Consider the following 23,652-nt stretch of genomic DNA (forward strand, 5'->3'; position numbering starts at 1 on the left):
GCATGTATGTGAAGAAGAGGCACCAATAAATAAATGGATACAGCAGTACTATATCATTCTGCTTCTCCTGTAGTGTGGATTACGGTGGAGAGTGCAGGACCAGACCAGGCTTACAGAAATGTAAGTGTCTTTGCATGTTTTTATTAATAATACCATGAATACTACTGTATGTTATGGTTGTATTCACACAGTTGTTGTGATGAGTGTGGCTTTTTGCACTGTGTGTAGATGGATTTCCATGTTTGTGTTTAGGTGAGTTTCATGTCATTTTAGACAACATCCAAACGAGAAACAAAATATCAAAATCATCACCAAAGACACTATCAATTCATTTAATTGTTTTTAAAAATATTTTTTACAAATGCTTTATAGCTGCTTGTATTATCTTTGTGTTTGTGTGGGAGTGTAGGATGGTTAAATATATTATGAATTAGTTATACATCTTTAATTTCACAAAAAAAGAATCCTTTGCATTTGTTCTTTTTGCGGATGCCGTGAGTGTATGTGTTTTCTGTGTGAGATTCGTTAGTATTGTCCTAAGGAGGCACCTGTAGGCAGTGAGACCGGACTCTCTCCTCAAGTGCAAAATGTGAATTTGCATTTTTACAGGGTGGTTCTGGAACATCCTTAATATTCATGAGAGAATATTACTGATTGGTCACTGAATCCCTTAAACCAGGGGAGCCCAAATCCAGTCCTGGAGGGCCAGAGTCCTGCACATTTTTGGGTTTCCCCTCATTTAACACACCTGATTCATCTCCTTGTGCTAATAACCACACAGCTCTTGAGCTGAATTATTTATGGTGGAACAGGGAAAGCACTTTGCTACACAGGGCACCGGCCCCCCAGGACTGGATTTGGACACCCCTGCTTTAGGTAGAAGAAACAGGCAGCACAAGTCGATGTTAATTGGCCAATGAGGTAGTGCCCCTCTCATAAATATTAATCAGCTAGCCAATCGTGTAGGGCTTCACTCATGGATATTAAAAAGTTCTGCTGATCCACGGTGCTAAAAGAAATTAGCGCCCGGGACACACTGGATGTGCGGCGGAAAATATCAAATTTCATTTCGGCGCCCATGTTAACAGATTAGAGCGGCCGCGTGCGTGCGCGAGATGCGGGGCTCACGCCGCGCGGTTACTGACTTTAGTATTGATCTCTGGTGCCGTTTTGTGGTAAATATGCTTGTGATGAATATGTCTGATGAATGTCGCTGCTTTGTCATTTTTTAATTAAATTAATTAAGCTGTTAGTTTAGCTCGTGCCCATTTTGGCGGCTCTTCCCGCCGCCGTCGCGCGCCCACTTTATGTTTCATAAACTTCAGTTCCCGCTTCGTTAGGGGAAGCTGTGCTGTTTTTATATCGTACAGAAACATAAAGTACAGGCGGCCTGATGGGATTAATAATTCTTCCTCCTGCCTACAGACTCCTGCCAGCTGACGCTGGACCCCAACACAGCAAACAGACGCCTGTCTCTGTCAGGAGGGAACAGGAAGGTGACACATGGGTGGGGGGCAGAGCAGCCATATCCTGATCATCCAGAGAGATTTGACATCTGCCTCCAAGTTCTGTGCAGAGAGAGTCTGACTGGCCGCTGTTACTGGGAGGCTGAGTGGGATGGACGTGCAGCCTGGATAGGAGTGACTTATAAAGGGATCAGGAGGAAAGGATGGAGTTATGACTGTGAGCTTGGATACAATGACAAATCATGGAGTCTGTGCTGTAATACTGACAGTTACTCTGTCCGGCACAATAATAAACAGACTCTCATACCCATACAGCCCTCAGGCCCCCGCAGAGTAGGAGTGTATCTGGACTGGGGGGCTGGTGCTCTGTCCTTCTACAGAGTCTCCTCTGATGGACTGACCCCCCTGCACAGATTCACCTCCTCATTCACTGAGTCCCTCTATCCAGGGTTTTATGTTCATAGAAACTCCTCAGTGTCACTGTGACATGTTGCTGGTTCTCCTGGCAAAAAGGTAAAATCTCTGCTTTTTAACCTTTATAATCCTTTTTACTCTGAAATGTACAGAACTGTGCAAAAGTCTTAGGCAGGCAAAGAAAATGATGTTTAGATTATCCTCCTGTTGGTGTAAAACTATGATATGATGCCTGTCAAAGTGTGTCAGCTTCGCCATTTCAGAACCTCTGCTAAAATCATCCCAGTATTTGCAGCGACCGTCCAGTGCAGCCATGTATTTTTTGACTTGGCCACTAACACACCTCATACAGCTAGTCAATCTCTCACTAACTTTTTAAACCGATATATTTAATTATTTAATTGAGCTGTTGGTGAAATTTAACAAAATCAGAACGGCTGAGGTGCCCCTGAGGAGAAGTTTGGGAACTGAAGCGGTGTTCATCTAGCCATCCAACTAGATATCAGTAACTTTTTAGAAAGCAGAAGAAATTATTACTAGTTTTTATTGTGTTACTTTTAATTTGCAGACGTTCTAATATTAAATTGTGTTTTTTGTTCTAAGCCAAAGTACACTTGCTACCCAGATAAACAGCTTTAAACATTTCTTTGGGCTGACTAAGACTTTTGCACAGTACTGTGTGTTTTACAAAAAATAAATGATTGTGTTCAGTGAGCTGAATAAACATGAAGAATATTGTTTTTTATACGTTTTCTCTCTGACTAAAATGTAATTAAATGTAATCCTGATTGGGGGGGGTATCCCCTTCTCCTGTATATGTACATTTTATATATTATATATTTATGTCCATTTACTGTATTTCCTCCCTGTACAATGACAATAAAGGCTTTCTGTTCTGTCCTATTAATGTCCTGCTTCAGCGTCACCCAAAGCATAACTGAGTAACATAATGAAACCACAGTCTGCTGGATTAAGTTAAATTCACTGTATTACTGCAGCTGAACATAACTGACATAATGACTGTCAATCAGTGTATAAATCATTTAACTAGAGACATAACAGACTGAAAAAAACTGGAAAATATAATTGTCCTGGTTCAGTAGATTAAAGTAAATAAAATTATTATTAATATATTTAAATAAATAAAGAAATTTGATTTGTTAAAAAATTAGCACCCTTGCCACCCCCACCCCCCAGTAATAGGTCTGGTTGCTCCCCCGTTGGACAGAACAGGCGGGTGCCCAGGCAGCCTTGCCACCCCCACCCCACTATAAAAGGTCTGCTTATGCCCCCGTCAGACAGAACGGGCAGGTGCCCAGGCACCCTTACCCCCCCCCTCCCCCCACTGTAAAAGATCTGGCTACTCCCCCGTAGGATAGAAGGGGCAGGTGCCCAGAGACCCTTGCCAGCCCCACCCCACTCTAAAAGGTCTGGTTATGCCCCCCGTCAAACAGAACGGGCAGGTGCCCAGACAACCTTGCCACCCCCCACCCACTGTAAAAGGTCTGGTGATGCCCCCGTCGGACAGAACGGGCAGGTGCCCAGACAACCTTGCCACCGCCACCCCACTGTAAAAGCTCTGGTTATGCAACCATCAGACAACGGGCAAGTGCCCAGGCAGCCTTGCCGCCCCCACCCCACTGTAAAAGCTCTGGTTATGCCCCCGTCAGACAGAACAGGCAGGTGCCCAGGGTCTCTTACCCACCCCCCCCGCCCCTCCCCCCACCACACTGTAAAAGGTCTGGTTACTCCCCCATCGGACAGAAGGGGCAGGTACCCAGAGACCCTTGCCAGCCCCACCCTACTGTAAAAGGTCTGGTTGCTCCCCCGTCATACAGAATAGGCAGGTGCCCAGACACCATTGCCACCGCCACCCCACTGTAAAAGCTCTGGTTATGCCCCCGTCAGACAGAACAGGCAGGTGCCCAGGATATCTTACCACCCCCCACCCCACTGTAAAAGTTCTTGTTATGCCCCCGTCGGACAGAACGGACAAGTGCCCAGGCAGCCTTGCCACCCCCCACCCCACTGTAAAAGTTCTTGTTATGCCCCAGTCAGACAGGATGGGCAGGTGCCCAATCACCATTGCCACCCCCACCTCACTGTAAAAGATCTGGTTATGCCCCCATCAGACAATGGGCAGGTGCTCAGACACACTAGCCACCCCCATCCCATTTTAAAAGGTCTGGTTATGCACCCGTCAGACAGAACGGGCAGGTGCCCAATCACCATTGCCACCCCCACCTCACTGTAAAAGATCTGGTTATGCCCCCATCAGACAATGGGCAGCAGCCCAGGCACCCTAGCCACCCCGACCCCACTGTAAAAGGTCTGGTTATGCCCACCTCAGACAAAAAAGGCATGTGCCCAGGCTGCCTTACCACCCCCACCCCACTGTAAAAGTTCTTGTTATGCCCCCGTCGGACAGAACGGACAAGTGCCCAGGCAGCCTTGCCACCCCCACCCCACTGTAAAAGGTCTGGTTATGCCCCAGTCAGACAGGACGGGCAGGTGCCCGGGCACCCATACCCCCCCCCCCCAATCCACTCTAAAAGGTCTGGTTATGCCCCCGTCAGAAAAAAGGCATGTGCCAAGGCACCCTTGCAACCCCCACCACACTGTAAAAGTTCTGGGTTCCCCCCCATCGGAAAGAAGGGGCAGGTGCTCAGACACACTAGCCACCCCCATCCCATTGTAAAAGGTCTGGTTATGCACCCGTCAGACAGAACGGGCAGGTGCCCAATCACCATTGCCACCCCCACCTCACTGTAAAAGATCTGGTTATGCCCCCATCAGACAATGGGCAGCAGCCCAGGCAGCCTTGCCACCCCCACCCCATTGTAAAAGGACTGGTTGTGCCCCCGTCAGACAGAAGAGGCAGGTGCCCAGGCAGCCTTGCCGCCCCCACCCTACTGTAAAAGATCTGGTTATGCCCCCGTCAGACAAAACGGGCAGGTGCCCAGACACCATTGCCACCCCCACCCCACTGTAAAAGCTCTGGTTATGCAACCTTCAGACAACGGGCAAGTGCCCAGGCAGCCTTGCCGCCCCCACCCCACTGTAAAAGGTCTGGTTATGCCCCCATCAGACAGAACGGGCAGGTGCCCAGACACCCTAACCCCCCCCAACCCCACTGTAAAATAACTGGTTATGCCCCTATCAGACAGAATGGACACGTGCCGAGGCACGCTTGTCACCCCCACCCCACTGTAAAAGGTCTGGTTAAAGCCCCGTCAGACAAGACGGGCAGTTTCCCAGGCAACCTTGCCACCCCCCTCCCCACTGAAAAAGGTCTGGTTCTCCCCCGTCGTGCAAAAGGGGCAGCTACCCAGACACCCTTGCCACCCCCACCCCACTGTGAAAGGTCTGGTTCTCCCCCGTCAGACAGAACGGATTGGAGCCCAGGCAGCCTTACAACCCCCCCACCACACTGTAAAAGTTCTTGGTGCTCCTCCGTCGGACAGAAGGGGCAGGTGCCCAGACACCCTTGCCACCCCCACCCCACTGTAAAAGGTCTGGTTCTCCCCCGTAGGACAGAAGGGGCAGGTGCCCAGGCATCCTTGCCTCCCCAACACACTGTAAAAGGTCTGGTTATGCCCCAGTCAGACAGAACGGACAGGTCCCGAGGCACCCTTTCCCCCCCCCCAACCCCACTGAAAAAGGTCTGGTTCTCCCCCGTCGGACAAAAAGGGCAGCTACCCAGACACCCTTGCCACCCCCACCCCACTGAAAAAGGTCTGGTTCTCCCCCGTCGTACAAAAAGGGCAGCTACCCAGACACCCTTGCCACCCCCACCCCACTGTGAAAGGTCTGGTTATGCCCCCGTCAGACAACGGGCAGGTGCCCAGGATCCCTTACCCCCCCCCCCACCACACTGTAAAATATCTGGGTACTCCCCATCAGACAAAAAAGGCATGTGCCCAGGCACCCTTGTCACCCCCACCTCACTGTAATAGGTCTGCTTACTCCCCCGTAGGACAGAATTGGCTGGTGCCCAGGCAGCCTTTCCACCCCCACCCCACTGTAAAAGATCTGGTCATGCCCCCGTCAGACAGAACGGGCAGGTGCCCAGGCACCCTTTCCCCCCCCCCAACCCCACTGTAAAAGGTCTGGTTATGCCCCCGTCAGACAGAACGGGCAGGTGCCCAGGCACACATACCCCCGCGACACGTATATCGAAAGACTGGAACAATATTGCTTAGCTAACAACATTGAAAATGAGAGAAAAGTGGCAGTCTACCTGAGTGTTATGGGCGCAAAGACATACAACTTACTGAGGAGTTTAACCGCGCCGCAAAAACCTGCTCAGAAATCGTTCAAAGATATAACCAAACTGTTGCAGGAGCACTTTAATCCGAGGCCACTTGTTATTGCAGAGAGATTCAGGTTTCATAACCGAAATCAGCAAAAGAACGAATCAATTCCCAACTACATGGCAGAGCTCAGGAAGCTCGCAGAACATTGTCAGTTTGGCGCGGGCTTGTCTGACGCACTCAGACAGGCTTGTGTGCGGTATGCATAACGAAAGCATACAAAGACGACTCCTAACCAAAAAAGACTTGACATTAGCCAAAGCATTAGAAATTGCAGTGGCAATGGAAACTGCCTCAAGGGATGCATCACAGTTACAAAAGAAAATGACAAGTGAGACTCATAATGTTAACAAATTCTCAACCAAGCCAGTCAAGGCAGCTGTATGCTTCCGATGTGGGAAAAGTTCTCATGACCAAGCAGACTGCTGGTTTCGTGATAAGAACTGTAAACACTGTAATAAAAAGGGCCACATACAGAGAATGTGTAAAATGAAGCAAAATGAGGAAAAACAAAGATTCCAAAAAAGAGATAAAAGGGTGAATGAAATGAATGACACCGATACAAGTGGTTCAACCTCAGATGATACTGACACAGGGTTGAGGCATATAGCACTCCATTCAGTGTCAGGCAGTGATAAGAGGATGATATGGGTGACCCCAGAGATTGAAGGAAAGAAAGTAAAAATAGAACTAGACACTGGATCAGCACTTTCTCTTATATCGCTGAAAGATTACAAAGAGAAGTTTGCAAATATTAAATTGAAACGTACACCACTGTTACTGAAAACATATACAGGAGAAAAGGTGGCACCGGTGGGAAAAATTGAAGTCAAAGTGAAATATGAAGACAAAATGAAAACTTTGGATTTGTATGTGCTGCAATGCGGAAGTGTACCATTATTTGGACGCGACTGGCTGCAGATGATTAAGCTCAATTGGCAGTCTATTAAGGTAATGCAGCCCATTGAGAATGAAAGCCGTAAAGCCACACAGGAAGAGCTGAAAATTTTACTTCAACGGACAGCATCAGTCTTCCAGGAGGGCATAGGAACTTTAAAACACATGAAAGCACACCTCACAGTGGATGAGCGTGCCTCAGCCAAGTTTTTGAAAGCTCGTCCTGTCCCCTATGCGTTGCGTCCAAGAGTAGAGACAGAACTAAAGTGACTAGAGGACCAGGGAATTTTGTCCAAAGTTGAATGGTCAGACTGGGCAACACCAATCGTACCAGTTGTGAAGAAAAATGGCGCGATAAGGCTATGCGGCGACTTTAAGGTAACAATCAACCCAGTTCTCCATGCAGATCAATACCCGTTACCACGTATAGAAGACATTTTTGCTTCATTAGCTGAAGGGCAACATTTTTCAAAGATTGATTTGGCTCAAGCATATTTACAAATGGAAATGGATGCTGAATCAAAAAAGTACCTAACAATTAATACCCACAAAGGCCTCTTTCGGTACAATCGGCTAGTGTTTGGTACTGCATCCGCGCCTGCGGTGTGGCAGCGTGCTATCGATCAAGTGCTACAGCATTCCAGGCACCCAGTGCTACTTAGATGACATTATTGTGACAGGTCATGACGACAGCTCCCACTTGGCTAATCTAGAGGCTGTCCTAATGAGGCTAGCTGAGTGTGGACTTAGAGCCAATAAGGACAAATGTGAGTTCTTTAAAGACTCCATTGAGTACTGTGGGCACAGAATAGACAGAGAGGGTCTCCACAAATCACGAGACAAATTTGATGCCGTCCTGAAGGCTCCAAAGCCCACCAATGTTTCCCAGCTTCGCTCATTTTTGGGACTGGTCAATTACTATCACAAATTCCTGCCAAATTTTGCAACTGTGCTTCATCCATTGAACAGCCTCCTACAAGCAAAAGTGACTTGGAAATGGACAAAGAGTTGTGACCTGGCATTCCAGACTGCGAAAGAACTTATCCCATCCGAAAAAGTCTTGACTCACTGTAACCCAGATTTACCTCTTCGCTTGGCTTGTGATGCCTCGCCATATGGCACAGGTGCTGTCCTTTCACACAAAATGCCGGACGGCTCTGAACGCCCTATTGCCTTTGCATCCAGATCTTTATGTGCTGCTGAAAAGAACTATGCACAAATTGACAGAGAAGGGCTTAGCCTTGTTTGGGGTGTCAAGAAATTCAACCAATACCTATATGGCAAATGTTTCACATTAATTACAGATCACCAACCCCTAGTGGCCATTTTTAACCCTAGGAAATCTATTCCGGCTATGACTACAGCACGTTTGCAAAGATGGGCATTGTTTTTAGGAGGGCACAGATACGTGATTGAGTACAAAGGCACAACACGGCATGGTAATGCTGAAGGAATCTCTCGTTTACCATGTGAACCTGAAGTCAATGCCACTGCAGACCCAGCTGAGATGTTCCATACAACCCTTCTGGAGAACCTACCTATCACAAGCGCACAGGTCAAACAGGAAACATCCAGAGATCCAACTATGGCAAAGGTCTTTGAGTTAACTGTGAAGGGGTGGCCTGCCAAAAACACCTGAATGTCAGCAGACGCAAAAACAGCCTCCATCCGCCCCTGTCCACAGCTGGGAGTGGCCAACTGCCCCTTGGCAAAGGATCCACGTGGACTACGCTGGGCCTTTCCTAGATCGTATGTTTCTTGTGGTGATTGATGCATATTCAAAGTGGCCAGAGGTCTTCATATTGAGAAATGCCACAAGCACAAAAACAGTGGAACTACTCCGCACACTGTTTGCAAGAACAGGATTGCCTGAACGACTTGTCAGTGACAACGGCAGTCAATTCACATCCGAGGAATTTCAGTCCTTCCTCCAGAGAAATGGCATCAAACACACCACAGCAGTACCTTACCACCCCGCCACGAACGGGCTAGCTGAACGATTTGTTCAGTCATTTAAACAGTCAATGAAAACAATGTCAAATGCTCAAGTGTCACTACAAGAGAAGATGGTAAATTTCTTACTTGCATACAGAAATGCTGACCATACTACCACAGGTCAAGCTCCTGCCGTTTTGTTCATGGGAAGAAGACTGAGGTCACATCTTGATTTGCTAAAGCCTGACCTGCGTAGAGATGTCATGCAAAAACAATCCATCAAAGCAAAGACTGGTCATGTTAAAAACTTTGTGATTGGACAACAAGTTCTGGCAAGAGACTACCGTCAGTCTAAGCAGAAATGGCAGCATGGTGAAATACTGTCCAAGACAGGCCCTCTAACATACACTGTGAGAGTTGGGGAAAGTGTTATCTGGCGTCGACACGTCGATCAATTGCTGGAAGCAACCGCTCAACGTTCAGCCAATAAGAGCACAGAGGATGACCTTCATAACCCTGAGGACTCTGATGAGCTCGTGTGCACAGCCTCAGAGCCGCCGCCTCCCGATCATGGAAATGCTGCACTGGTTAATGCGGGTATTCCTGAGGTTCCTGTTCAGGGCTCTGATGAGCTCGTGTGCACAGCCTCAGAGCCGCCGCCTCCTGATCATGGAAATGCTGCACTTGTTAATGCGGGTATTCCTGAGGTTCCTGTTCAGGGCTCTGACCCTCACGAGAGACGCTATCCTGAAAGAGCTCATCATCCTCCCCAAAGACTGGACCTATAGAAATGCATTGCGTTGTTTTTGCCATGTTTAATGAGTGTTAGGTGTGTTAAGTGTTCAGCACGAATGTCGAAGTGTTCAGGAGTATTTGGTTGTAATTGTAAAGTTGTAATTGCCAGTACTGTAGTTGTGGGGTATATTATTGTTTCGTTTTCCTTTTATATGAGATAGACATCAATGCTGTAAGGGAGGAAATGTTATGTTCACATTAATTATATAGGAACTACTTTTCTGGTATGTACCACAATAATTAACATACAGACTGGCTAGCGTAGGAATACGCAGAGTTAGAGAACTATATAGTCCTACACTGAGAAGTGACATGCGATGCAGTACAATTCCGAGTAAAGACATTGCTAACTTTACTTTGGTGTCTGTTGGATGTATGTTGTGAAAGTGAGAAACACAACAATGTACATTCAGAGCTTCCCGATGTCACAGTGGAAGGTGTACATGATGTTGCTCCCGGCTGTGTAGCAATACCATGTAATGCAGCGCGAACACCTGCCAAAACTGCACGTTCTATGGCCTCTAAGTGAGCAGAATTCGCCATGTTGTCCCGCATCAGCCCTAACCTGCGCTCTCATTGGTACCGCCCATTTTACACAAATGGGCGTGGCTAATTTGCATACGTTCTCAACATTTAGATTTAACATTTATATTTAAGTTTTATATTTAACATTTATATTTATATTTACATTTAACATTTATATTTATATTTAAGTTTTATATTTAACATTTATATTTACATTTACATTTATATTTAACATTTATATTCACATTTACATTTAACATTTACATTTAATATTTATATTTAACATTTACATTTAATATTTATATATAGACAAACCATTTATATTTACATATGATAAACAATTTTGAACATAATTTACACAGCAAAAAAACCTGATAATCCACAACACCATTGACTTCTAGCTAAATGTCAGAAAATTGCACTAAATGTTGAAAAAGTGGCAAGTACAAAAATGTTTGCTACCTTTACAATCAGTGCCCCATACCAACAAATTCCAATAACCGCTTATCCAGTACAGGGTTATGGGACACACACATCACAGGAAGCACAGGGCACAAGGCAGAGACACCCTGGATGGGATGCCAGTCCATCACAGGGCAAACACTCCCTCACATGCTGAGGACAATTTAGTGACACTAATTCACCAAACTGCATGATCTTGGACAGCAGGAAGAAACCTGAGGAAACCCACAGGAACACGGGGAGAATATGAAAGCTGTACATGCAGAACCAGGAGTGGGAACCACACCCACAAGCCTGGAGGTGTGAAGTGAGAGCAGCTGGTCTGAAGTCCTGAAGGGAGCTGGAGCGCCATTTCTTTGGAACAGTGTGGAGCCGTCCTGCATTACTGCTTATCCTGTACGGGGGGGTGGGGAGCCTGGAGCCTGTCCCAGGTGGCACAGGGCGGGGGACACAATGGACAGGATACTAGTTTATAGCAGAGCACAAACTCACACATACAGACTCACACTAAGGGCAGCTTAGAGATTCCAATCGGCTGATCACGGTTTCATGTTCTCTAAAGTAGGAGGAGAAAGCCCACATTGGAAGAACATGCAGACTTCACACATACAGCAGGAGGGACAGGAAACAAGCCAAGAGACAGAGGTTATACCCCGAGACCCCACACCCCCCACAATCACACATACTGTTAGGATTTATGTAAAAGTTACATTTTAATGCTACAAAATGATGACTGACTATGAACTTCATATTCCAGAACTGTGTTGGGATCTATGCTGACTGTAAGAATGTTACCTTACAGGATTTACCCGTTTCTGTGCCCTGTACCTACAGTAAGGAGCTGGGATCTCTGCTCCTTCAAAGCAGACAGACTCACTCACATATGATTACAGTTCTAGTACATAGCAGATACTGTTGCTGAAAGTGGTGAACAAGTGAGGCAAATATAACAATGCAAACATGCTGCTGTCAAGGTGCTGCCTGGGCACTAGTGCAGCTAGGCTGGTATTTCTGGGCTCCACAGACATCACTGGTGGTTGGTGTCGTGGTCACCGGGGTGAAAGACTCGTGCAGCAGGTGTTTCTCAGACAACAAACAGGGACTTACTGGGATCAGGATGGGAGGCTATGGAACCGGCAACACATAAGGCACAACATCAGTGATCGAACTGGGGAACACAGGACCAGGAAGCACTTAAATGGAGGACTAATGATGGAAGAGACTGGAGACAGCTGGGAGTGTTTAACACGAGGGCTGGAACGAGACGTGAGACCAACAAGCAGCAAACATGGCCTGTTAGAGCCACGTCAGGGAGGAGGCGGGACATTTAATTTCATTTTTATATAGTGCCTCACAGAGTCGTCCCAAGGCACTTTACATAGATGTGTAGTCATACATTACAACATCATTAAAGAGAGTAATACACAACGGGAAAAAGGAAAGAAAGATATTAAATAAAGAAAGCCAGATGACAACGGAGGAGAGGAACCAAAAAACCCCAAGTAAGGAGAAAAAAAGACCTCTGGGGGTCCATGGACAACTGGCTGCCCAACCCCCCCGGCAGACCAATATTACTGAGAACAGAAAAGAGTGGAGCTGCTTGCTAAAGGCCAGGTGTGAGGTGTGATTAAAGTCTGTCAATAAGCCTGTTCTCCACGCTGGCCTGTGTAGGGTGACACTCAAGGCTGCACCCAGGATGACACAGTTAGCAGGTCCAATTCGCAGTGTCACCCCTCCATGGGACAGAACCTGGACTCCAGCTGAGATGGTGCCCCCCCCCCGGGCAGCACCTGGAAATGTGGGGAGGCAGAGAGCATGGATGGTCAGAACATGCGTTGACCCATAGATGGACAAGCATAGTGGATAAAAATGGCATTGCTTAATGTGACAGTACCCCCCCACCCCAACCCACCAAAAGCATGTGCTCTGGCCATGAAGTCCAAGAGGGTTAGACAACAGGGATGGAACCAGACTGGACTCTGGACTAGACAGGGGACGACAGAACAGATGGTAGACAGGACAAGACCAGACAAGACTAGACAGAACACTAGACAGACAGCAACACCAGACATAAGAGCAGTTGCAGGACATCACTAAGGACATGGAGCGGATAAAGGAAAAGCTAGGAACCACAGGTACAGCAGTCCTGTCAGACCCCAAAACAGGACGGAGAGGTGGAGGGTCAACAAGAACAGGGGCACAGGATGCACAAGACAAGGAGAGATACAGGCGGGACAGAGCAACAAGACAAACACTGAGGCACAAAAAGGAATAACATGGGGCATCCAGGGAAGCCAGGCAAAGACTCGGGGCTGGGGACCCTCCTAGGCCCCTTTCCAGGTGAGGCTGAACTCTGCCGAATCACAGGACCAGAGGGTCTGGGGGGGCCAGCAGGGCTGGAGGACGTGAGGGGTTGGGAGGTGATGAGAGAACCGCAGAGCAGTAGGGCAGCAAGGAGACAACAGGACAGGAACAGGAAGATGACAAGGGACATACAGGGCAAGAGCAGAGACTGGCAAACCCTCTCTGGGAGACAGACATTCTGCCTGCCGCTTTCTTGGACTCCTGTTGATACTGGTGACCACCCAAGAAAATGGGACCAGAGTAACCGGAGTCTGGGATGAAGGAGGGACCACGTACCAGGACCCAGGGCAGTCCAGCAGGACATCCTCTGGATCCATCTTCTCTGGGCTGGTGGCAGCCTGCAGGCATGTGCCCATGGGACGTCAGGATAGAAAGTGGGCACCAGCAGGCCGTCAGGAGATGAGGTGGGCACCGGCTGGACGTCTGGGGACATTGAGGTGGGTGCTGGCCAGGCATCAGGGGACAGAGAGGTGGACGCTGGCCTGACATTATGGAGCAGTGTGGCAGGTGTCGGCTGGTTACCAGGGAACCGTGTCAGATTCTATGAGAAGCCTAGAGGCAACCAAGCCTCACCTGTGTTGGACACTGTGGGTGCGGCCTGAGCGGCCCTCTCTGGGCCGGGAGCCTTAAGTGCGGATGTAACGACTGCAACGGCTGGCTCTCCTGGGCCAGATACTGTAGATGCAGTGTCTTTCAATCACAAGTGCGCTTCCCTAACCATTAAGTCACCACTGCTCACTACTATGTGTACTACTAAAAGAGGCAGTAGGGTCTTGTCCAGCCAGCTGACAAAACGTTTCCACATTTAATTGGAACGAAGGACGGTAGGAAACATCTGTATTGTGTGCAGACTTCCAATAAAACCTTGTTGAAGCAATATCCGACCTCTACTGTGGTCCAGCACTCTGACAACCATAGAACTAGGAGTGAAGCCTGTTCTTCTGTGCTGGAGAGCTTTGGGGAGCATGTTTTGGCGAACAGGGGGATCACAGTAAATCCCAGAGAAGCGTCATGTTGTCAGACTTCAAGTGACAATGAGGACGCAGGTCGCCCTACGGCAAACGACATGGAGACGGCGGGCTCCTTTTCTCCAGAGCACCCCACCTCTGCGGGGTTCAGCACACTCACTCCATTCCAGAGGGCCCTGAGGATCTCCGCTATAGCTGTCACACCCTCCACCTGGGAGTCCGGGGAGAGGGCGGCTATGCCCTCCGTCAGAGATGGGCCATTCTCTCTGGGGAAGATGTACTGCGGCCTGAACCAGCGACATTAGGTATGCTTGACACAAGCAGCAGTGATCGGCTGCAGGGACCTGGGGAACCTACTGGGGCTTGTCGAGTTCCGTCAGTCTGATGGGTGCCAGGATGAACGACTCTGGGAGCAGGTGTTGTCAGACAATAAACTGGGATTTACTGGGATCAAGATGGGAGGCTAGGGAACGAGCAACACGGAGGGCACCACATCAATGGGGAACACAGGGCCAGGAAGCACTTATACAGGAATAACAAGGCAACAGACTGGAGGTAGCTGGGAGTGTTTAACATGAGGGATGGAACGAGACGCGAGACCAACGAGCAGCAGGCATGGCTTATTAGAGCCACGTCAGGGAGGTGGCAGGACATGACGTTTGGGGCTATGGTTAGGGTTAGGGTTAGGCTTAGGTTTAGGGTAAAGTGTTTGTGGCAGAGAGCGGTCAGTAGTACAAGGACACGACTATGCCACCTGGGGAATTTCACCACAGGAAAAATTACTCTAAATTAAGAGCAGACAAGTTCATTTACCGAATGGAGCTGGAGACGTGTTTGTACTATTAACAGTTTGATGAAAATATAAAACCAAGAAACAAGACAAGCGCTTTAGCATCAACGACGTTAAAAAATTAACCAGCAACCAGCCTTTGGCCACTGGCTGACAAAACCCAAGCAAGAAACAGGTGTCCGGTGAAGTTGATCAAAAAGGGGAATGGAGTCCCCTAAACACACACACACACACACACACACACACAACTGCCCCACCACACTGATCCCCACACAACTATACTGCACACGGTGAAAGTGTGAACACCACCACCCCAGACCAATCAAATCTTAGTCAGCCAGATCAATAGAGGCAGCCACTGGTATACAAATAAACGGAAAACAAAAAGAAAATACCCCAATCTAACCAAGAATCTGAGTGTTGAAATCTATGAAGAGTGCAAACAATGAGTACCAGAATACAGGCCGTCACTCTGCAGCAGTCCCATACAGAAAGAAAGGGCGGCCTAAAGTCTGTTAAGTCGCAAAATTAGGGAATGAAACAGCTCCAAATGCAGGAAAAGGTGCGGCGATCCTTGTCCAAGGTTGCAGTGATGAAGTGCTGCCACCTTCTGGGAAAACGATGAACAGATTTTGAGATTAAGAACATGTATGGTTTTCTGGTGGGTGGCATGGTGGTGCAGTGGTTAGCACTGTTGCCTCACACCTCTGGGACCCAGGTTTGAGTCTCTGCCTGGGTCACATGCGTGTGGAGTTTGCATGTTCTCCCCATGTCGTCGTGGGGTTTCCTCCGGATACTCCGGTTTCCCCTCACAGTCCAAAAACATGCTGAGGCTAATTGCAGTTGCTAAATTGCCCGTAGGTGTGCATGTGTGAGTGAATGGTGTGTGAGTGTGCCCTGCGATGGGCTGGCCCCCCATCCTGGGTTGTTCCCTGCCTCGTGCCCATTGCTTCCAGGATAGGCTCCGGTCCCCCCGCGACCCAATATAGGATAAGCGGTTTGGAAAATGGGTGGATGGATGGATGGATGGATGTGCAGCAAAGCACACACGTTTTTTTCTGATGGCTTAAACACATTTTTGTAACTACTGGCTATTTTGCAAAAACTCTTCACACAAATAAAAAAACCACCAAATCAGCAAAACATTGTAGGTCTCTTGCAAAAACTAATATATCCAGCTTAACTCTTCAAACCTTTGTAAAAATGGTATTTTTGTACCAATCAGTTAACACAAACCATCATCTTAATAACCAAACAATGCACCAACTACACACTGATGGTAGGAACGGAAAACACATCTGGCTTTTGCTTTCTCTGTGCACAAGGTATGTCAATTTGAGGTCATACTTTTCTCATAAATAGTTCTGTAAACACAATTCAAGATTCAAATTTCAAGTATGAATGTTTATTCACATGCATCAAAAGAAACATAAGACAACATACAATTTCACTGAGAGAGAGAAAAAAAATCATTCTTGTCGTCTCTTTGGGTCCGGCCACAGAATTTCATCAACATCACATGCAATGCTTTCTAGTCCAAGGCACCGGGGAAACTCTCCTGGAGTGCCTTATCCTGGCCTGACATGATGCCTGGTCAATATCCTCGCATGCCTCCTCCATTGCCTGTAAAAGAGCCATGCGTTGATGGGGATGACGGTCATAGACCTTCCAGCACCAGGCAGAGAAGAATTCTTCAATCGGATTCAAGAATGGAGAGTAAGGCGGGAGGTTGAGTACAGTGAAGAGTGGGTGACTGTAAACCAGTTGCGAACTAAAGCAGTCCTATGGAAACTAATATTGTCCCATATGATGACATAACTGGTCTGTGAACATTAGTGAGCATATGATGTAGGCTGTCCAGGAATGTAATAATGTGTGCAGTGTTACATGGGCCCAGGGTTGCATGATGGTGAACAGCACCGTTCTGACTTATAGCTGCACACATAGTTATGTTACCACCACGCTGTCCTGGGACATTGGTTATGGCACCGTGTCCAGTAATGTTCCTGCCATGCCAACGCGTTCACTGTTTCTTTCAAAAGGGACTCTGTAAATGTGCTTCATCCTGATTCTGTTGCATGCCAGTACACGAGATAATGCAGAGATGCTCACATTGTTCATGTTTTGGGAGGTGGTGTCATCCTCTATTATACGCTGCTGTATTTCTCGTAGCCTAATGGATTTATTTGTGATCACCATATTAACTATATGTGTCTCGTTCTTCAGTGAACATTCTTCCTCTGCCCCCAGATTCTGGATGTCTAGCAGGTCTGTAGAGTAACCTTTTCAGTTTTTACCTGTACAGCATTGTTGTGTTTCTCATTAGAGTTTAGTACTATTACAAAATGTACTGTGAAGTAACTGTACTAACCGATTCTCATTTGGAACCGTCCTTATGATGCCTGCTACAGCGTAGCGGCTCAGGTCAGGCTGAACCCGTTGGCCAGCTTCCCTCAGGGTCATTCCATGGTTGATCACATGATCCACTGTTGTAGCTCTGATGACATCAGTTATTATATTTCTTCTTACCCTTCCTCCTTCCTCTTCATCTCCTCATCCTCTAAATTCACCTCATAGTCTTCATCCTCTTCCTTGCCCTTCTCTAATTCTCACTCTTCTCAGTCTTCCTTCTCCCTTCTGTCACGCCCGGCTCGTCCGCTCCTCCTGTGTGCCACGCCCCCTGCTTACCCACGTGTGTTTCCCGGATCGTACCCAGCTGTTTCCGTTTGCTTTCAATCAGTCTTGTGCATTTAAGTCCTGGTCTCCCCAGTTTTCCTTGTCTGTCATTGATGTTAGTTGGCGTTACATGTCTCCTGCTCCCTGTTTATTGATTAAACCCTCGTTAATCCCCGTATTCCACCTGCCTGCATCCTGCTTACCCGTTTTCCCGCACGATCGCCGCTTACCTCCGCGACTGATCGTGACAGAATGACAGACCCAACAAAGAAAAGGAGACGCAGGGGAAGGCGAATCCCGGAGGCATCGCCGGTTTATCTGGGCGCCTGCTCGCTCTCCAGCCCCGGGCTCCCTCAGGAGGAAGAGCAGGAGGAGCTCGTCCTGGGTCCCGACCTGGGACCGTACGGTCTGGGTCCCTGCTCCTTGGTAAGGCTCTGGGCTCCGGATGAGGAGGAAGAGGACGGGTCCTTCGTTTTCCCAGACCTGGAGCCCCTCCTCACGGAACAGCTGCCGCCCCTCGAGCGGTGTGATTACCGGCCCGAGCGGCTGACAAATTGGGGAGGGAGAAGAGCGGTGAGGGACGCCATCCCACGTGTGCCCCGGCGTCTTAAAGGGGCCACGCCGGTCTCTGCAGCAGCGACCCCGGAGGGGATCCCTTTGTCTCTGCCTGCTGCAGCCCCCCAGCCTAAGGCGCCCTCTTCGCCGCTGCCTCTCCCATGCGCTGCGCCCCAGCTGGAGGTCCCGAGTGAGCCCCTGGCCATCGCCGATCGGTTCTTCGCCCTCCAGGGGCTGTACTGGAGGGTGATGGAGGAACCTGCTACACGGGGCTCCCCGGAGGGGGAACAACTGGCCGCGCAGCTGGGGCAGGATTTCGCCACGTTCTCCCCTACCTCGCCTCTGAGAGACCTTGAGCGGTTGGCCGAGGATCTCCGGAGGCTGATCTCGCTCCGGAGAGCAGTCCCTGCGCCCCCACTGCAGCCACCTGCAGCTCCCGGGCAGGCGCCCCCACTGCAGCCACCTGCTGCTCCCGGGCAGGCGCCCCCACTGCAGCCACCTGCAGCTCCCGGGCAGGCACCCCCACTGCAGCCACCTGCAGCTCCCGGGCAGGCGCCCCCACTGCAGCCACCTGCAGCTCCCGGGCAGGCACCCCCACTGCAGCCACCTGCAGCCCCCGGGCAGGCGCCCCCACAGCCTGCAGCTCCTGTCCCTGACCGCGCTCCTGTCCCTGACCGCCCTGCAGCAGCTCCAGAGGCGCCCCCTCCGCCTGCAGCTCCAGCTCCAGTGGCGCCTCCATGGCCTGTCCCTGACCGCGTTCCTGTCCCTGACCGCGTTCCTTTCACCCTAGTCCCCGAGGTGGTCCCGGACGACTCCATCTTGGCTCCTCCCTCTTCGGAGGTGGAGGAGCTGGAATGCGACCCCTCGGGGACAAAACTTGTAACTCCTTGTCCCTCGCCCCGGCGACGTCGACCCCGACCTAGGGTCGGCCTGTCTGTGTCCCGCAAGGGGAGGGGACACAGACGCAAGGCGGGGGTCCCACCCGCCCTGCCCCCTGGCTCGCCCTGCCTCGCCTGCGCTGGGGCTCGGTTGGCGCCTGCGGGTCCTGGCCCTCCGGGTCGGCTGTCGCCTGCGGGTCCCTCTCCGGTGCCTCGTCGCCCTGCCTCGCTCCCCCCTCCGGTGCCTGGTCGGTCGCCTGGGGGTTCTCCGACGGCGGCTCCTCGGTCGCCTGCGGGGCCCCCACCTGCGGCTCGTCGGAGGACGTCGCCGCCTGCGGCGGCTCCCCCCCTCGCCTTGCCTTCGCCCTGGCCCCTTCCAGCTCCCTCGTCCCCTTCCCTGGTGCTCCCTCCTGCTCCCTCCCTGGCCCCTCCGCGGGTCCCTCACCCAGCCTCCTTGGCCCCTCCGGGGTCCCCTCCGGCTCCGGCCTCCCGGCCGCCTGCGTCCCCTCCGGCTGCCGCCCGTCGCCCGCTGGGTGTCCCTCGGGCTCCCCTTCGTTCCCCCGCCTTCTCTCCCTTCTTCCCTGCCTCGGTCCCTTCTGTCTCTGCTTCCCCTTTCTTTGTCCCTCGTCCCTTCGCTCCTCCTGTGCCTCCTTCTCCCTCTGGGTTCCCTCCGTTCACTCCCAGTCCTTTTGTCCCGCCTGTTCCCTCTGTGTCCCCTTTTCTGGTCTGTTTGTCCGCTTTTCCTGTCCTGTGTCGTGTCCTGTCTTGGCTTCTGCCTTTGTGTCAGTTTTGCCTGTCTGTCTTGTTCCCTGTCCCTCGTTGATGGTTTTGGTTCTTGTTTTTCAGGTTTTGGTTCCCTGGTCTCGTCCCATCCTTCGCCTCCTCCCGGGCGCGCCTGGTGCAGCGCGCCTTTGGGGGGGGGTTCTGTCACGCCCGGCTCGTCCGTTCCTCCTGTGTGCCACGCCCCCTGCTTACCCACGTGTGTTTCCCGAATTGTACCCAGCTGTTTCCGTTTGCTTTCAATCAGTCTTGTGCATTTAAGTCCTGGTCTCCCCAGTTTTCCTTGTCTGTCATTGATGTTAGTTGGCGTTACATGTCTCCTGCTCCCTGTTTATTGATTAAACCCTCGTTAATCCCCGTATTCCGCCTGCCTGCATCCTGCTTACCCGTTTTCCCGCACGATCGCCGCTTACCTCCGCGACCGATCGTGACACCTTCATTGTTCTCCACACTGAAAGCTTACTGTACCTGTGGCTTATTTATAGCGCTCATGCTGATTGCAAAGTGAACTAATTATCTAAAACCGTTTTCACATGTGACAGTGTGGCCAGACAGTTGGCAAAATAGTGTAAACAATAGCCGTCAAATGTGTATAGTTTTACTAGGAGTGTGTTGGTCATTTGGAAATTGTGTGTAAAACAGTGAGTTGTGTTTACAGTTCCGCAAAAAGAGTGCTGTGCAGTGGATTGTATTTACACATTTGCAAATTGTGTGTTACAAAAGTGCAAACTGAGTGCAAAACAGTGAGTAATTTTGCTATAACTATTAATAGTTTTACAGGAATCATTGTTAGTGTTTAAGCATTCAGAAAAACTATAAAAAAAATTAAACGGGGGTGACTGTCCATTAAGCTAATCTGCAATCCTATTACACATAGCATGACACAGTTCTGTTTTTGACTTTTTCTTTTAATCCACCGCGATTGTGATGAATGGGGCAAGAGAACAAAAACCACAGAAATGGCTCTTTGCATGCTATCCAGTGACTACGCGAGATGGTATAGTCTCTATGGTTTAACTAGAGAAGGCTTGGAGGAAAATGCTGTGGAAAACTGATTATTTTGTGTCTTCTCTATGCCTGGGCTCTCTAGGAAAAGCATGGAGACCATATGTATCTCTACAATAGTGGAGATTTCTGTGGGGTGCACATATATAATATATATCAAATTTATATTATATAGATTATATCTAAGCATCATTCATACTCGAGTGAGAAGACAATTATAAATCCATGTTATGAAAAGGTTTCTGTGTCGGAAAGGTACAGAAAGAGCCTAACGCAGGTTTACAGGAAACAAAGGTGTGGTGTAGAACACAAGGACATGGACAGAGAAAGGCAATGGCACAACCCCTCAATATGATCAATTCATCTACTCTGTGTCTTCCTCCCAGCTGTCAAAGTAATTGTCAGCAAATAATGTACTTGACACGTACATTATTTACGTGACAAGCCGTTCGGACGTTTTAACACTTAAAACTACGTGTTAACGCGGCCAATCTGAACGTCTTAACATGTTTAAAATTGGATGCTACCACTTTATCGGTTTTGAGGGGAAGCCCTGCAGACAGTCATTGCAAGAAGAGAAATATGTTCCTCGGTCACTAGATAATGACCTCTGGTGGCTGATTGACTGTCAGTGCCTGATCTGTTCCATGTTTTTACAGTTTTTTATTAGATTTGTTTAAAATACGTGGGAAAACAATTAACAATGCAGTCACAGAATAATTATTTTGCATTTTAAAATAGTTTAATACTGCAGCACAGGAACAATACATGCAAAAGTATGGAGTTTTAACATTTAATCGCTAGACTGGATATGTATTGCAGATATCTCTACTTCAATTCTTCCTAGTCAAAGAGAGCATTTCAGATATCCACAATGACATTCTTCCTATCCACAATTGTCATTTCAGATATCTAGAATGGCTATGCGACGTACATCCGGTAAAATATAAGGCAGCTAAATTATTGATGCCATTCATACTGTTGCTATGACCGTTCACTATAAACTCCTTATTACAAATAAATGAATAACTACATACGTTTCCTTGCTGAATATATAGTTTTTGGTGTTAATGCAAAACAGGAAGTGATCAAAATGATAAGTTTAGCTCATCTGCACTGTTCACCACAAAGACACCAGTGCAATTAAATCAATATTAGCCAGATTTACCATTTTTGCTCCAGTTTCATTAAATGTTAAAACTGCCAGTTATACTTTGTAAAGATTTAAAGATAACTGTTCTGCCAGTTTAAATAAACCCGTGATTCACCCCTCCAAGAAATGGACTGTGCTGAATACCTCACAGTCACGTTTGACACGTAATACATACGTTGCCTATACGTAATAACAACGTAGGACTCACATGGCTGAACGTAGAGACCACGTGACTACAACGTACAGGGCACGTACTGCATACGTATAGCCCTTACGTCAAAAGGGGTGTGTACGTTTATGCCAACCAATAGCATAGATGCATTAAAGGTACAAACGTCTTTAGAGGTTCAAATTGGCCACATTAACATGCAGTTTTAAGACGTGTTAAGATGTCCGAATGGCTTAACACGTAAATAATATACGTGTTAAGACGTAATTTGTTTGACGTGTTGACATGGGCGTCAAAGTAGATGTTAAGTCCCAAATGGCCTTCCATAACAAAGTGGTCTTTCAAAATAAAATCAATACTTATGTTTAATCAATTAGCCTATGATTACGGTTTAAAAGAAAATTGCGAAGAGCCATTATGCTTTGCATCCCAATAATTTTGATTTCATACATCATAAATAAAACCACATATTTGTTGATAGTGATACAAACAAACAAATTTATTTTTATATAGCGCATTATCACAACATTATATTGTCTCAAAGCGCTTTACAGCTTCCCCACCCAAAGCCCCCAGTGAGTAAGACATAGGTGACAGTGGCAAGGAAAAACTCCCTAGAAGGAAGAAACCTTGGGAGGGACCAGACTCAAAGGGGGAGCCCAACCTCCAGGGGCCGGTAGGGAGAGTCGAATAGAGAGATGGTTAAGTGCCAGAGATGGGCCAAGTCACATTGTCCCAATCATAAGATTTGGGAAATAACTGGAGAGCAAGGAAGATGACAAGCCAATGCCGATGCCAAGTCTTCTTCCAACTGCCAGGCAACCAGAGGTAAGGCAGTGGGTCATACATGGAAGATCAGAACGGCGAGCTGGATGCAGGGACGTCACTGGTGGTGGCGACGTTACATGTGGCCGGGTGTGCTGGATATCTTGATAGATTGAGGTCTCCAGGCATCACCCCCCAGGAGGAGTAGGGGATATAAAATGTACATGTGATGTATTTGTGATGTGTGATGTATTTGTGATTTTTTTCTATAGATCATCTGCAGTATATGGAGTCCCTTAGATGTCAGGGTGAGAAAATATATTTTTAATTGTTTTGTGTTTCCTCTCAATAGTTTTGCGTTCCCTCACAATACTTTTCCTAATAATAATAACTGTACTCTGTCCATTTAAAGTACAAAAGTTAGAATTAATGGATTAATAAGTATAAACCAAAATAATACAGACATGTCCAGTTACGTGTACTTTACTGTTTACAGTAACTGGCAGTCATTGGACACAGTGCAATTATTATTATCATCATTATTTGTTATTATTATTATTATCCATCCATTTTCCAAACCGCTTATCCTACTGGGTCGCGGGGGGTCCAGAGCCTATCCCGGAAGCAATGGGCACGAGGCAGGGAACAACCCAGGATGTGGGACCAGCCCATCGCAGGGCACACTCACACACCATTCACACACACACACACACTCCTACGGGCAATTTAGCAAGTCCAATTA

The 23,652-nt window shown here is 48.4% G+C and overlaps 1 protein-coding gene across 1 annotated transcript in view; it reads left to right on the plus strand.

Moving 5' to 3' along the window:
* Positions 1–23,652, plus strand: part of LOC125723102 (NACHT, LRR and PYD domains-containing protein 12-like) — a 206,956-nt gene that overhangs the window by 29,026 nt on the left and 154,278 nt on the right. Inside the window, exon 11 of the mRNA XM_048999540.1 lies at positions 74–120. Within this exon, the coding sequence (XP_048855497.1) occupies positions 74–120 (47 nt within the window). The remainder of the gene's footprint in view (positions 1–73; positions 121–23,652) is intronic.

This window comes from Brienomyrus brachyistius, unplaced genomic scaffold (genome assembly GCF_023856365.1).
Source record: "Brienomyrus brachyistius isolate T26 unplaced genomic scaffold, BBRACH_0.4 scaffold45, whole genome shotgun sequence".
NCBI classification, from domain to species: Eukaryota; Metazoa; Chordata; class Actinopteri; order Osteoglossiformes; family Mormyridae; genus Brienomyrus; species Brienomyrus brachyistius.